The sequence below is a fragment of the Buteo buteo genome, chromosome 19 (assembly GCF_964188355.1).
Source record: "Buteo buteo chromosome 19, bButBut1.hap1.1, whole genome shotgun sequence".
Lineage (NCBI taxonomy): Eukaryota > Metazoa > Chordata > Aves > Accipitriformes > Accipitridae > Buteo > Buteo buteo.
The window spans coordinates 24612938-24626439 of NC_134189.1; the positions used below are offsets into that span (position 1 = coordinate 24612938).

Sequence of the window (13502 nt, forward strand, 5' to 3'; positions counted from 1 at the left end):
TGTTGCTTTTAAGGTATACTCTTATGGTCCTCTTCGGACCTCCCTTAAATCCCAGCAATCCCAGAAAACATGGGTGCATGCATGTTAGGTTGTTTTCTTGTGGAATGAAGTTGCAAGCTCCAGACCCACCAGGTATGACAGGTTGACATTTTGATCCTTGCAGCAACCATGGAGACTGAAACCTAGTAGCACTGCAGAGTTCACAGTAGAGTCCTATAGACTTCTGTCCTTACTGTTTTAAGTTCTCCAAATTGATAAAAATGGTCATCTTTCCAACTAATTTCTTTTCTCTTTTCAGAGTAAATGGGTTGTGCATGTTCAGAGGCTGTGTATCTGGAGTTTCTTGTTCACTATCTTGTTTTTTAAATCTTCATTTGTGAAACCACTGGCCTATAATATGCTTGTCAGCATTTAGCAGTGACATAGCTATAACCATCTCAGATACAACAGAGACAGGAAAATCAAGAACTGCTATGAGGTCAAAGCATCAAGAGGTGTTTCTAATAATTGTATAGGGGAGCTACACATAGATCTCTCCCCTCCTGCCATAAGCAACCAATGAGCTATTACATTACATAAGTCTATTGGTGCTCATGTATTTGGTAGACTTGTAATTCTTCTTGGACTCCTGTTTTAATTAACAGGTTTTAAGTGGATATTTTAAAGTTTCCAGCTAATTAAAATTATTATTCCAATGGCATATCAAAGAAATAACAAAACATGGTGTTCATATACCCAGTCACTGATATGTAGTTTGATAGGATTGTGCGCTTTCCAAAAAAATGGCAAGCATTTGATTGTTTGACTGTCAACTGTGAAAGCTCAGAAAACCTGCTCTCTGAATAAAGGAAAAGTTGGGTCTTTCAGAAGACAGTATGCCTTCCCAGTCTGAGTAACACCAGTGACTGAAGGATGGCTGAGTTTCCTGCCTGCTGGTGTAACCCAGAAAAATGCAGCCACAGTGGAACTGAAATAAGAAGAATGAATTAGAAACCACCACCAAAACCAAAATTTTAAGGACAGCTCAAAAGAGCTAAAAATACTTCTAGTGAAAATTTTTCAGATAGATGAATTCAACATTCATCCTTTCCTGCTCTTCACTGTTTTGTTTCAGTGATAAAATAGTAAGATGAATGTAAGCAAAGTTAATTGTCAAAAGAGTGACTAAAATGAAATATTTCCATTGAATAAAATTCTACTGAAGAACCATATGGATAATTATTTTTCTTTAGTTGAAAATATTGGGAGTTCATGATTCAGTTATTGTCCTAAAAATCACATAGGACTGTATTTATTTCCAATTAGATGATTTCTCTAACTTACACAAAAAGGACTTCAGTAATACTGTTTTTGATTCACATTCTGCTTTTGGCAAATAGAGAAAAAAGTTTGCTCATATTTATGTTAGCAAAGCCTGAAGCACTGGTTTTGCTTGGAAAGAAAGCATTTGAGAATCGTAATCAGGTAAAATATGCAAGCATCCTCTGAGTTTGAAAGCATATATTTTAGACTATTTTTTTTTTTGTTTTCCTTTTAACTAATAGTTGTCCTAGTCGATATTTCTGAATATATTTGAATATAATGAAATGTGATCTAAACATACTGTCTACTGAGATGTCTCAAGCCTACGATGCAACCCTAAGCAGGGGCAATGCTATCACAGTTCTCTAAATATGGCAGTATGTTAGTGAACATAGTCAACTGTGTATAGATAAAGCAGTATTGTTCTCAAACATTAGTTTTATTTAATGTCCTATTTTTCGTACAGGGGCATCCGGTTTCTTCAGATACTTCGCATGCTTCATGTAGATCGGCAGGGTGGCACCTGGCGACTATTAGGATCAGTTGTTTTCATACATCGTCAGGTACTAGATCTTTAGAGATCCCCAGCATTTTGTTTACTTTAGTGTGTTCTTTTCATGGACTTCAAATTGTGGTCTGGTTTAAACAAACAGTTACTGTTGCAAGAGAAAAAGTACTTTAGAAGTCCATCATGTGTTTTTTTCTACTTTTAAAATGGGAACACTCTTATTTACTTCAGGTCAGGGGCTAACAGGGTACCAGCATCAGTATTTTTTTTTTAAATTAACTGTTGTGCTCTTTGATGTTATCCTTCCTTTAATTTATTAAATGCAGTTACGTGGGCTGCCTTTCATATTGCAAATACTGTCCACTGTCTTCACAGAGGATATGTTGCTATCTTGCTTGTTCTGTGGAAGAACAAATGCTAGTGGAAAAGCCTTGATAGAACAAGTCAATTATTTAAATAATTCTATTTCTCTGCCTAAATAAGGAGTTTTCTAATCCATTCTATAAATAAAAATACTAACTATGTTATGTTAATATGCAAGAAAAGTTACTTTTTCAAGGGTGTAGTCACAGAGGTAAACTTGGCTGTAAATAGTTATATGTCCATTAAAGCTTTGAAACAGTTATTCTGTAAAAAAGTTCATTAAGCAGGAAAAGCTTAAATGTTTTAGTGCAGACTTTAAAAAAATTCTGGCTGAAGGCTTCTTTTTGGGACTTCATGGAATCTCTTGATGAAAAGCTGACTTAGCTTTATGAACATAATAAACCTTTTATCATTAGCCTTTAAATCTTGCACATCATAGCATACAGTGGAGGGCTGATACTGTGCTATGAATCTTTACATCAGACTTGTAAGGGTGGTTCTTTAACCTACTCTTTGAGTGTAGATTTGTTCTCCAGATATTGACAAATAGTTATAGATTTCCACACAGACGTTGTTTCATTTGCTATTTAGAAACCTGATATTATTGGGAGGTACGTAATCCAAAAGATTAAGTTAACATTAAAAGTTACTTTTCTTCCCTTTATTTTTTTTTCCCCCAGTACTGTAGGAAATTTTATGTCAATTTTATGCTGCTGTGCAGCACTGATGCACACCGAAGTGCTCTAGTATAAAGCCTACTTTTATTCTGTACAACAGGATGACTTTTAATGCTCGAAGTGTGTGTGGTCTTCATTTATCATGGTCGCATTGCCTGGATATCTAGCTAGGGCAGAGCTGATATCCAAATACACTTTCTCAACATTTGCTAACTTTACTGACAGAGGTGTTTGAGAGCATTTTTTCCTGTGGGTCTTCAGAGTTTTAGTCAAGAATCTGGAAATACTATCTCCAAAACATAACACTCAAGTCTTAAATGTCACAAACATAAATAAGTTCACTGATTTAAAAGGAAAAAAAAACCCTTGGAGAAGTGAATTTATGAATAAATGCACCTGAAGTTCTGCTAATCCAAGGAAGTGATTATGACGATATATAAAACCCTACAGATCTGTAGTACTTGTCAAAGCGGATCACCCACTAACACATTAATAAAAAAAAAAATCAAACACACAGTTCTGTATTGACATTGGACAAGTGTAGCTGAAACCCTAGCTAGCATGGTACCAAGTGGAAGGGAAAATGGAACCTTTATTCCTGTCCAGTCTCTTAAAGAAATTTTTGTTTTAAAAAAAATAAAACAACCCCCCCCCACCTCAGCTGCTTTTTCTTTACAGGCAGAGCACAAGGTCCTCATTTATTTGTTGAGTTTGGTACTCTTTTAGAAAAAATGGGACCCTAAACCCTTCAACAATGTGAGAAAATAAATTCACATCTTTGTGACCTGTGGAAATAACAAGCACTTGGACCTCTGTGGGCCCAGAAGAGCTTGCTAAAGTTGTCACCAATGATTTCCATGTTTTGGAATTTTACATATAGCTGTATTAGCTCACTCAGGCCCAATTTGGCCAGGATGCTCTTCTATTTTCAGCAGGTTGAGCTTATACAAGCACTTCTTGCCAAAAGCAACAAAACATGAGTCAAAATCACATGTGGTGATGGAAAGACATGGAAAAATCATGCAGCTTACTGAAAAACTGAGTTAGCCAATGCAGCTCCAGCTTGTAAGCCTCTCAATTAGTTTTACTTATTCCTCACCTTGCTTTGTGAGGTCTTCTACTGCTTTGAGGAGGGAGTTACTGATGAGTTGTGGATTTGAGGTTTTCTTGGGGTTTCCTTGTATTTTTTCTAAGTGTTGAATTTTATATTGTGTGGTCCTTATTGTAACTGAAAATATAAATCTAAGTTAAAAAAAAGTGTTGACTCAAGTCTCTCAATATTCAAATTTACCTTTGTGTATCTTTGGGTTTTGTTCTTTGCATATGTGTATCTGAAAGTCCTTGCTGAAAACAGTCATTTGTATCAGGCAGCACTCTCTATTCTTAAGCTCTTATCTATTAAAAAATTATATAAATGTGAAGTTTTAAGGCCTGATTTCTGTAAAATGCTCTTTCCTTTGAGATCATGTATCAATTCACACTATTTGACATTGGTAGACACCAATCTATCCAAATTTGTTGAAGCATGGATTATTTTAAAATCTGCACTCTCTCTTAAATGCAGTATGTATTAGATTGCTGCCATTGTTCTTCATAATTAAATACAGGCATGTAGTATTTTGTCTCTCTATACATATGTAACATGGAGTGGCATTTAGAATAAGTCTAAGGCAATTAAATTTTCATCTGGGCTTTACTTAAAGAGTTCAGTCTTTAGATGAATAGACCTGGAGCTGAGAGGTGCCAATGGTGAAATAAGCCGAGTAGTTCTGTTGATATTTCAACCACTTTGAAAGGATCTCATAAGACTATGCATAGCATTTCTGAAAAGCATATTTTTCTGCCTGCTTCTCAAAAAGCCAGCACTTAACACAGAGGTATTCCAATTATCATCCACTCTCTAATTCTGTCCTCTGAGACAAAATTAAAAGAAAGCAGTGATGGCCATTCTTCAACAACATGTAAAATCTATTAATATCTGAGAAGTAAGCAACATGCCAAGTGTAACTAATAGTTTTTTGTTGATGTGGAATGAAGTCACAAACCTACTAGAGATGAAAGGATAGTGTTTTCTTTGTAAGCAGGCAACAAGAATTAGTCTCCATTTCTGTTGTAATTTTCTATGGATCACTGAACTTACAGTCTCAGGTGTTAAACAGTTTCATCTTGCATTGAAAAAACATTGTGTAGGCAAACCAAAAAGTTGTGAAAAATTAGAGAAATGCAAATAGTCAACTATAAATGTAAACACGAGGAACTTTTCAGAGCAATGAAGTCATATTGACAAGTACACAGCGTACCATTATCATTAGAGAAAAAGATGAGAAAAGAATGGTGACCAACATAGAAATCTGAACTGCTGAAAAACCAAGTTTTATTTCCTCTTTCAGGTGCCTTGTTTAGCAAACAGGCCTGCAAAAATTTAAGGCTTAAATTAGAAGACTTGCCCATGGGCAAAACTGAATACTATCAAAATTTATTATTTAGGTCATTATTAAATTATTAGAGAAAAAACACCTACTTTCCTTTGTGCCAAGATTGCTTAAAAAACTTGCTGAACCTAGATTTTAATTAATGCTATAGCAGAAGGAAGAATATATATAGTTCCTGCTGCTGAATGCAGCTACTAGCTACTAGGACTACATTTTCCCAGAAAGGTCTTATAAGGAAATGAAAAAAAAAAAAAAAACAAACCTGAAGGAATTCTGATGATAAAACCTGAGCCTTCCCTCACAAACAGTTTAAGAAACGTGGGTAGATTGTTACAGAAAATCTGTGAAAACATGATATACTTTATAAGCAGAGGCAATCCTTCTTAGACAGATCTTAATTTTGAATTTATCCTATGGGAATATTTTAATTCCCATATTGGTTTGGATCCAATGAAAGAAAAATAAATATGTCAAGAATTTAAGGAAGATGCCAATGAAGATGTAGTACAACAATGTTTCATAATAAAGATGAATAAATATGTGCAAAGAAAATAAAAGAATAATATGTGTTAACTATTGAAGCATTGTAAACTTTAAGTATTTAAAATAAGCTATTTTCGCTCATAACTAGGTATTGGATTTTCCTGAGGGGTAGGTGAATATCTCATTTGATTATGATGTAGCGCTGCTTTTATAAACTTTACACATTTTTGCATCTGTGACACCCCACATTTTGGCTTGTTTAAATGTGCAATCACATTTTTCCTAAACACTGTAACAATCCTGTATCTAAGTCACACCGGTTTTGATACAACTTTATCATCCAAAAATCTGTAGAGAAACTGGTACATTCACAAGGACTGTATTATGCCCTAACAAAAGTCCCTTCTAATGAACTGGCCTAGCCTCAAACAGTCTTTGTTTTTCAGCACTGAAGTAGAGGTTACACCTACCTAACACATTTTATCTTAAGATTTTATTTTATCTTAACATGAAACTGTTAAGGCATCAATATTCAGTCTTAAGCAATCTAAATATCAGATACACAAGTTAATTGCTTAGATATGGTCATAACCACAAGACATGGTTGTTATTTCTTAACTGTTATTTTAGTGTACTGTTCGTAAAGTGCATTTCTAAAGCTGTTTTACTATTTCTAAAATGTATTAACATTTGGTATTTTGAGTGGACAGTTAAATGGAATGATTCCCATTCGGAAGACATAAAACAGGAGAGATCTCCCACCCTACGTTTAGCTGTCAAAATGATCTTGTAGAAATGATGGCTTCTTGAAATCTTTAGTCTGATATGAATAGAAGACAAATCACTGAACTACTTGTTTTACTGGAAGCAAATTTCATACCTGAAATATAACTTATCAATTTTTCTACTGTGATGCAAAAACCCCCAGATATTTACAATGTTTTACAATGATAGAATATATATGATGTAAACCTTATGCACTTGCTTGCTTTCTCTTTTAATAGGAACTCATAACCACGTTGTACATTGGATTCTTGGGATTAATCTTTTCATCCTATTTTGTTTATCTTGCTGAGAAGGATGCAATTGGTGAGGATGGAAAGACAGGTTTCTCCAGCTACGCTGATGCCCTTTGGTGGGGTGTGGTAAGTCTTTACCAACAAAATGCACGTGCAAACTTAGTGCACAAGATTTTCTTTTGAAGTTGTGATATTTTTAAAAAATCTGGCATTTCTTTCTTTGCAGAGCATATTTCTGGGAAGCTCGAAAACCTTTTAAAAAGTACACAAGAAAAAAATTAATAAATACAATTAAAATATTTTGGTATTAAACTTTATTGTGAAAGTATGATAGCAAGTCCTTAGCAAAGGACATTGAATGTTTACAGATACAAAATGTCCACATTGAGATCCACATTTCAAAAAAAGTATAAATACCCTCCAAAACCTATACCACTTCTTGTAAACTCTACTTAGTTATCTGCAGAAGGTGCATAACTTTAAAAGTATATTCTATTTGTGGAAGTTGGGTTAATGACTCTTTTTTTATTTCTATGTAAAGCTCACTCTCTCAGTAATAATGCAGACCTTGATGCAGGTTACAGGTTCCTGGTTTTTTTTTTAATAATTCCATGATTCACTGTAGAGGTAAATAGCTCCATCAACAGCAGCTGGCAAAGCTTCACAGATTCATCAACTACATTGGATATCTATCATCAGTCAGGGTCAGTGCAAATCTTTGGTGAAATAAAGAAAAAATATTATTAAAGGGGAACTGGGATTTTGAGAGCATTGTGGTAATTATTGTGTGCATGCCCAGAATCAGTTGAAAAAGGACTAGATAGCTATGAACAGAATAAGAGACCAGATTGTTTCTATATTCCCTTCATACGGCTCTTCTCATCATGTTTCTCACTGTGACTCATGCTTTCCTTCCTTATTAGCTGTTGCACAAACCATCTCTTCTCTTGTGGTCCCTTTTCCCCACTAGAGAACCTCATATATTTTATGAGTTGGCTGTCTCATTATAACAAACCCAAGGAGATCCATCACATTGGTGTTAGTGACAGAGAAAAATGAGAGGACTAGAACAGATGCAGAGCCACCAACTTCCAGAGAGAGAAGGATATATTTCAAGAGTGATTTGAAACACAATAAACTGGATTTGTTCTTAGATGATAGACTTAAAAAATGCCAATATAGTTATTAGACCATAAATCAATTGTTTATCTGCATACAAATAAACTGGTGAGTAGGTCTGGGAAGTCAGACAAAAAGTTCCTAATAGATATATGTTTCTAATCCTTAAATTAGATGCTGTGTAAGCCTGTACTTCAATGAAGTATACAGAAATATAGATTATATTACATGTAGCCTGAGTTACTACCTTTTAAGCGGTTCAATATAAAAATTTTTTAAACATTAAATACCTGTCATTAGGTTGTCAAGTATTCATTTCATTTGCAGAGTATCACCTATGGCTGTGCAAAACAGTACAAACCAAGAAAAATCTAGTAAAAAAGAAAAATCCACTAAATGGCCAGATGGACCTGATTATCTAATGTCCTGGGAAGAAACGAAACCATGAACTAGCCCATACAACAATCACTTGTTAAAGTCCTCAATAGACGTATGATAAAATTTTCAGAACATAAAACCTCACGGTTATAGACATGAGATAATCTCTAGCTAGTGGAGGAGAAGAATAAATGTCCCAGAAGCACAGATTGTGCTATATTTCAAAAGTAAAAGTAAAACAATCAGGGTGTAATTGACATTATGAAAGATACCCCATGTCTACTTTAAGAAAACAAACCAGTACACAGGCTCACTTATTCTGCTATTATTTGAGCAGTTCAGCTCAAATACCAGTGTTAAATGACTGAATGCAGTGGAACACAGCTACTGTTTCTGTTTTTACTAATGGTCTAGCTGAATAGTCTGTGAAGTACTTCTAATTAAAAGTGGGGCTGCTTGTGGGAAGTTCAGCAGCATTAGGGGCTCCCATAAAAGTTTGTGCTAGTTCAGCTAAATCTATGAGAAATAGCTCATAAATTTTTCTAGCATAGTGAAGTTCCAAAGAGGTTTGTAGTACCATGTGAATTAGAATGACACCAGTGAAAGAAATGGAAAGCATATAGTTTATTAGTAAGGAGGTCTTAACTTAATATGTAATCATTAAAGGACGGTGATTCATGTTTGCTCTGCACAATGTCTTTGGTGTTTCATAAAGTAATTCCTAGGCCTGTAACTGCAAAAGGCAAGAAATGCCCAAATTCAGACCTGAATGGGAGGGAAGAAGAACCTCTTATCAAACTAAGGGGAGCAAGGTACAGTGGAAAACAAAAAAAGGATTTTCAGCAATCAGTTTGGGAACTAGCTATGGTTTTTAGCATCCAGTTCTGCCCATGTACATTCATGCATGGGTTATTCCTGTATGTAATAAAACTTCCATGTGAAGCCAGTGTGCTTTTTCGACCTTTCCTTCTTTTTTATTTTTTTCAGCTCTAGTTATCCAGAGCTTGCTTTATGAGTTGCATTGAATGTTTAGATATGGATTACAAAATATTTTTAAATGCTAGAATCTACAGCCTTGATTTGAGTAAGAGTAAAAGATTAAGGTAAAAAAAGTCAGGATGTGTTTATACAAGCATATTTTGTTAATATTTTGGACTTAAGGAATTCAAAAGGAGTTCAGTTTTGAAGACCAACAGATAAGTTTAAAATGTGCTTTACTTTACCTTGTTGAGATAGATGACTTGGAATCTGTATTTCACAGTGTACGTATATGCCTTGCGAAGTGCTCAATGGGTTTTGTTGTTGTTTTCCAAAACTTGACTTGTTTCGTGTAATAGCAAGATAAAATCAGCTTTGTCTTTCTCTAGCTGTGTGAGGCACATGAAGAACACTGTTTAAATTGTTGTTTAAGCTTTTCAGACGTCTAGGCCTCCTCAGCATTAGTGAGTCACGGTGCAGGTGCAGTTCACAGCTGGGAACAGTGACAAAGGACAAAGTGAATCAGTTTCTTTTTCTTTTCAAATCTTCTGTAACATAGAAACACAGATGTGGAGTTACTAGGGAGTGAAATTTGATTTCACTTTTGCCTTTCAAAACTGAACCATAGGAAAAAAATCTTGGTAGCAAGTATTTGAAAGTCTTATGTGTCTGACAAAAACCACAGAGTGTATTATGGGTAACATTTTGCTTTGAGTAGAAAGTGCAAGCTTGCTGAACTTGATACAAATGACCTGAAAGGTTTAAATATGAAGAAAAGGGAAAATAAAGAATGAATGAGAGCTGGAATTAAATGCTAACTACATTCACCCGCTCCAGTTAAATGCAAGGTTGTTTCACCTAGATTTGGCAGGCACACAGATGAAACTGCAAAGACATATCAAAGGCTTGTGGTATTTTATATGAAGCCACTTTCAGAAGTTATAGCATGTTAGAACACATGCAAAAGCATTTCCAACAGCACTGTCAGTCTGCCAGAACTGCAACCCATGTCACAGCAGTTTTTCTGTCCTTTCTGGGTATTTTTTCTTGAGGAAAGAAGAAAGGCATGTAGGAAGCTTCTCTTCTTAGGCCTTTCCATGCTCATCTCTTGCTGTTTGTAATGCTTATTGGTTTTGCTGCAAACTGGACTATTCTGTACTGTTGAACTTGAGTTAAATAGTCGCTCCAGTAAATTGGTGTTAACTGGCAGAGGTACTTGGGATCAATTGCTCAGAATTTCCAGCAGTAAATTTCCATGCCAGACATAGCAGTTTGAACCCCTTTATATTTAATATGTTTTTTGAGGTGTGCAGTTCGGACTCCTCAAACTTCAGGACACCTGCCTATCTTAAAGCATATGAGAAGCTCTGTTGACTTCTACTAAATTAGAGTTCTTCCTTTTTTGAAGTATACATATATGTTTTCAGAGTCTGTGTTAGAGCATGTGCATACCAGCTGGAATGTGCCATAGTAAATCTGTGTTACAAAGGAGGTGTCATTTTCCAAAGCCTAGTTATTAAACGTTCTCTGAGCAGATAACTAATAACTTTTGGATATACAAGTAGAAAAAGATTCTGGCTGTGATTAAGCAAGCCAGAGAATTACATTATTTATAATCCTTTCCACATACTTCAATGCACTAATTAGATTACCAAGGAGGAACCCTCTTAAGATAGCCAGGGAGAAACTTTCTGAGACATGTTCAGGCACCTGCAGGAATCTGCCAGCCAAATGCCTGCTGTAGAGATGGAAAATCATCTTTTCTGTGGTTACAGCTTTCATGCTGTCTTCCATAGTAACACTAAGGCAGCTCAACATTACTGCAGTTTGTTTTTAAGTCCTGAGTGCTGGAGAACTCAAAAAAAAAAAAAAAACCCAACAAAAAAAAAACACAAACCAGAAAAAAAACAAGAAGCCTTTCATAAGAAAAAAGAGAGGAAAGGAAGGAAAAATCCCAGACTTTAAGGGGTCATCTGGGTGCACTGAGGAGCTGAAGTGCTGTTAAAGAAACACTGCTCTAACTTCCTCGACTCCCCACTAACACATACTGCTTTTCAAAGTTGAATTTTGGGGGGGGTCTGGTTTAATTTGGGGGTCTGGAAAACTCATCTGTTTGTGCTGCTGGTAGTACACAACACCTGAGTCACTTCATGGGCAAGCCACATTAAATCTGGACAAATACCTGGCAAGACAGAGCTCCTGCTGAGAGCAGTTTGCAGTTCCAAATAACAATATTCATTAGAGGATATAGATACTACAAAGTTGATTACATCAAGTGAGAAATTTGTGATGAATAAACACAAGCTTAATTTTTTCTGAACTTGGAAAAACTCAGTTTGATAGTAGTTAGTCATTTTTTCCCTGTAAATTTTCCTTCTGGCTCTCTGTAGAACTGCTCTGAGAGGAGGAGGAAATATTTTCTTCCCATGACTTTATTGCTGATAGTTTCTTTTGAGAAGCCTATTTTTGCATAATATCTAAGTATTTGTCAGCAACTTTCCCCATAAAAGGCAGTATTTCCACATCCTCTTTTGTAGTCAGTGTAAATTTACATATTCTTTTAAGTCTGTTTTGGCTGTATTTCTACTACCATTCAAGGCAAAGCGTAGGGAGTGGGACTGGGTTTAGGGCTGGTGCTCCCAAATAGAAGTACATTTCTTCTATTTAAAGCTCTCCCCAGTGGTTGGTATTGGTGATAGTATTCTTCATTTCCTCACCAGAATGTTTCTACTTCTCAGAGATACAAGTCATCTTTCTCGTACCATTTTATGGCAGAGTCAGGGCAGCGAGTAGGCTAAAAAGCCTTAATGGCTCTGACCAGCCACACCTGGGACCACCCCAACACCCAGGGCCTCTATTTAGGCTCAGCCCTGGGTACTAATTTCTTGCCTGAGCTGTGCTGGAGGAGAGCTGGTCTCCAGCTCAGCCATGGTCTGGTGATCTGGGGCTCAACCTCTGGGCTGACTTCCATACTTGGCCTCAGACTTAACCTCATCACAGTGATATTGCCGTATGATTTAGAGTCTTTGTTGGACGTGGCCACTGCCTGTGAGTCTATTCTGCTGTGAGGCTGGGCCCAGGGTGGTGAGGCCCCTGTTTGGCCAGCTGTGGGATTCCCTTGGGATCCTTCCTTGGGATCACCTTCTGGTGGGGAGCAGCTGGCCCTTGTTACATTACAAACCCTTCTGATGGACCAGCCTTCACCTGGACTCTGATCCCCCCCCGAGCACCAGTCCTTTACTGACCGCTGGGCTCCTAATGAATTCTCTTCCAGGCTGCTGTGGCTCATCAGAAACAGCCCAAAACCTCTGTCCCACTCAGGTCCTCCTTGCCTTTGTGGCTTTTCAGGGGTGGCCTGACACTTCCACAGTGATTTAGTCCCTCTACAGTGAGTCCCTACTGATCCCAGACTTGTGTGAGGATATGCCTTGCTGAGAAGGGAGGCTGTTGTCACAGCCCTGAGGGCACTAACTGGCCTAATGACCCTAACAAGCATCACCTGTGGCCTCCACCCACACCCAGGGGCTCTATTTAAGCTCAGCACTGCTAGAGGAGGGGTGGTCTTTAGTTCACCTGTAGTTATGTCTGGCTATGGAGTCCCTTGAGCCTGACTTCAACCCATGGGCTGATATTGTGGCTTTGCCTCATCCCTGTGGACCTGTGTGCTGACTGCTGGACCTGATCCTAACCCTGGCTTGATGTTGAACCCGCCTCATTGCTGTGATATTGCCTTATAATCTGGACTCTTGGTTGGATCTGGTTGCTCTTTCTGCATCTGTTTTGCTCGGATGCTGTGGGACTGGACCCTGACGGAGGAGGTACTGCCCCACCAGCTGTGTTATCTCTCTTGACTCTGGGATCCCCATTCCTTAGGGAGTACCTGGCCCTTGCTGCACCCTGATAAGCAATAAGGAGATCCAGGTACAGTAATATGATGCATCCTGTGGCTTAAATGTAATTTTGAGTAGCAAAGAACTGTATTTGTGGGGGGGGAGGAGAAAAGCTGAGTGTGGGGCTCTGCTGTATTTAGCTCTTGGTCTTCTGGCATATTTACTTTGGAAGGTAATGTGTCGTGGAATGGTTGTGTTTCTCTTCTTGCTATGAAAATTCAGTTGGGATGGTGTTAGTTCTATTGCTTTTCTTTCCTGCCAGCACAGGGCATAGCTTCTCCTGCTGCAACTAGTGTCTCTGCCTGACTGCAGAGTTGGGTAGATGTCTGTGCATTGGTTGTGTGCAAGTCAGT

At 37.3% G+C, this 13502-nt stretch overlaps 1 protein-coding gene across 18 annotated transcripts in view; it reads left to right on the plus strand.

The window, feature by feature from the left end:
• The window catches only part of LOC142042141 (potassium voltage-gated channel subfamily KQT member 1-like), a 515171-nt gene that overhangs the window by 53515 nt on the left and 448154 nt on the right, over positions 1 to 13502 (plus strand). For all 18 annotated transcript variants that reach the window (XM_075051709.1, XM_075051710.1, XM_075051699.1 and 15 more), the window contains exons 6-7: positions 1769 to 1865; positions 6770 to 6910. In XM_075051709.1, the coding sequence (XP_074907810.1) occupies positions 1769 to 1865; positions 6770 to 6910 (238 nt within the window). The remainder of the gene's footprint in view (positions 1 to 1768; positions 1866 to 6769; positions 6911 to 13502) is intronic.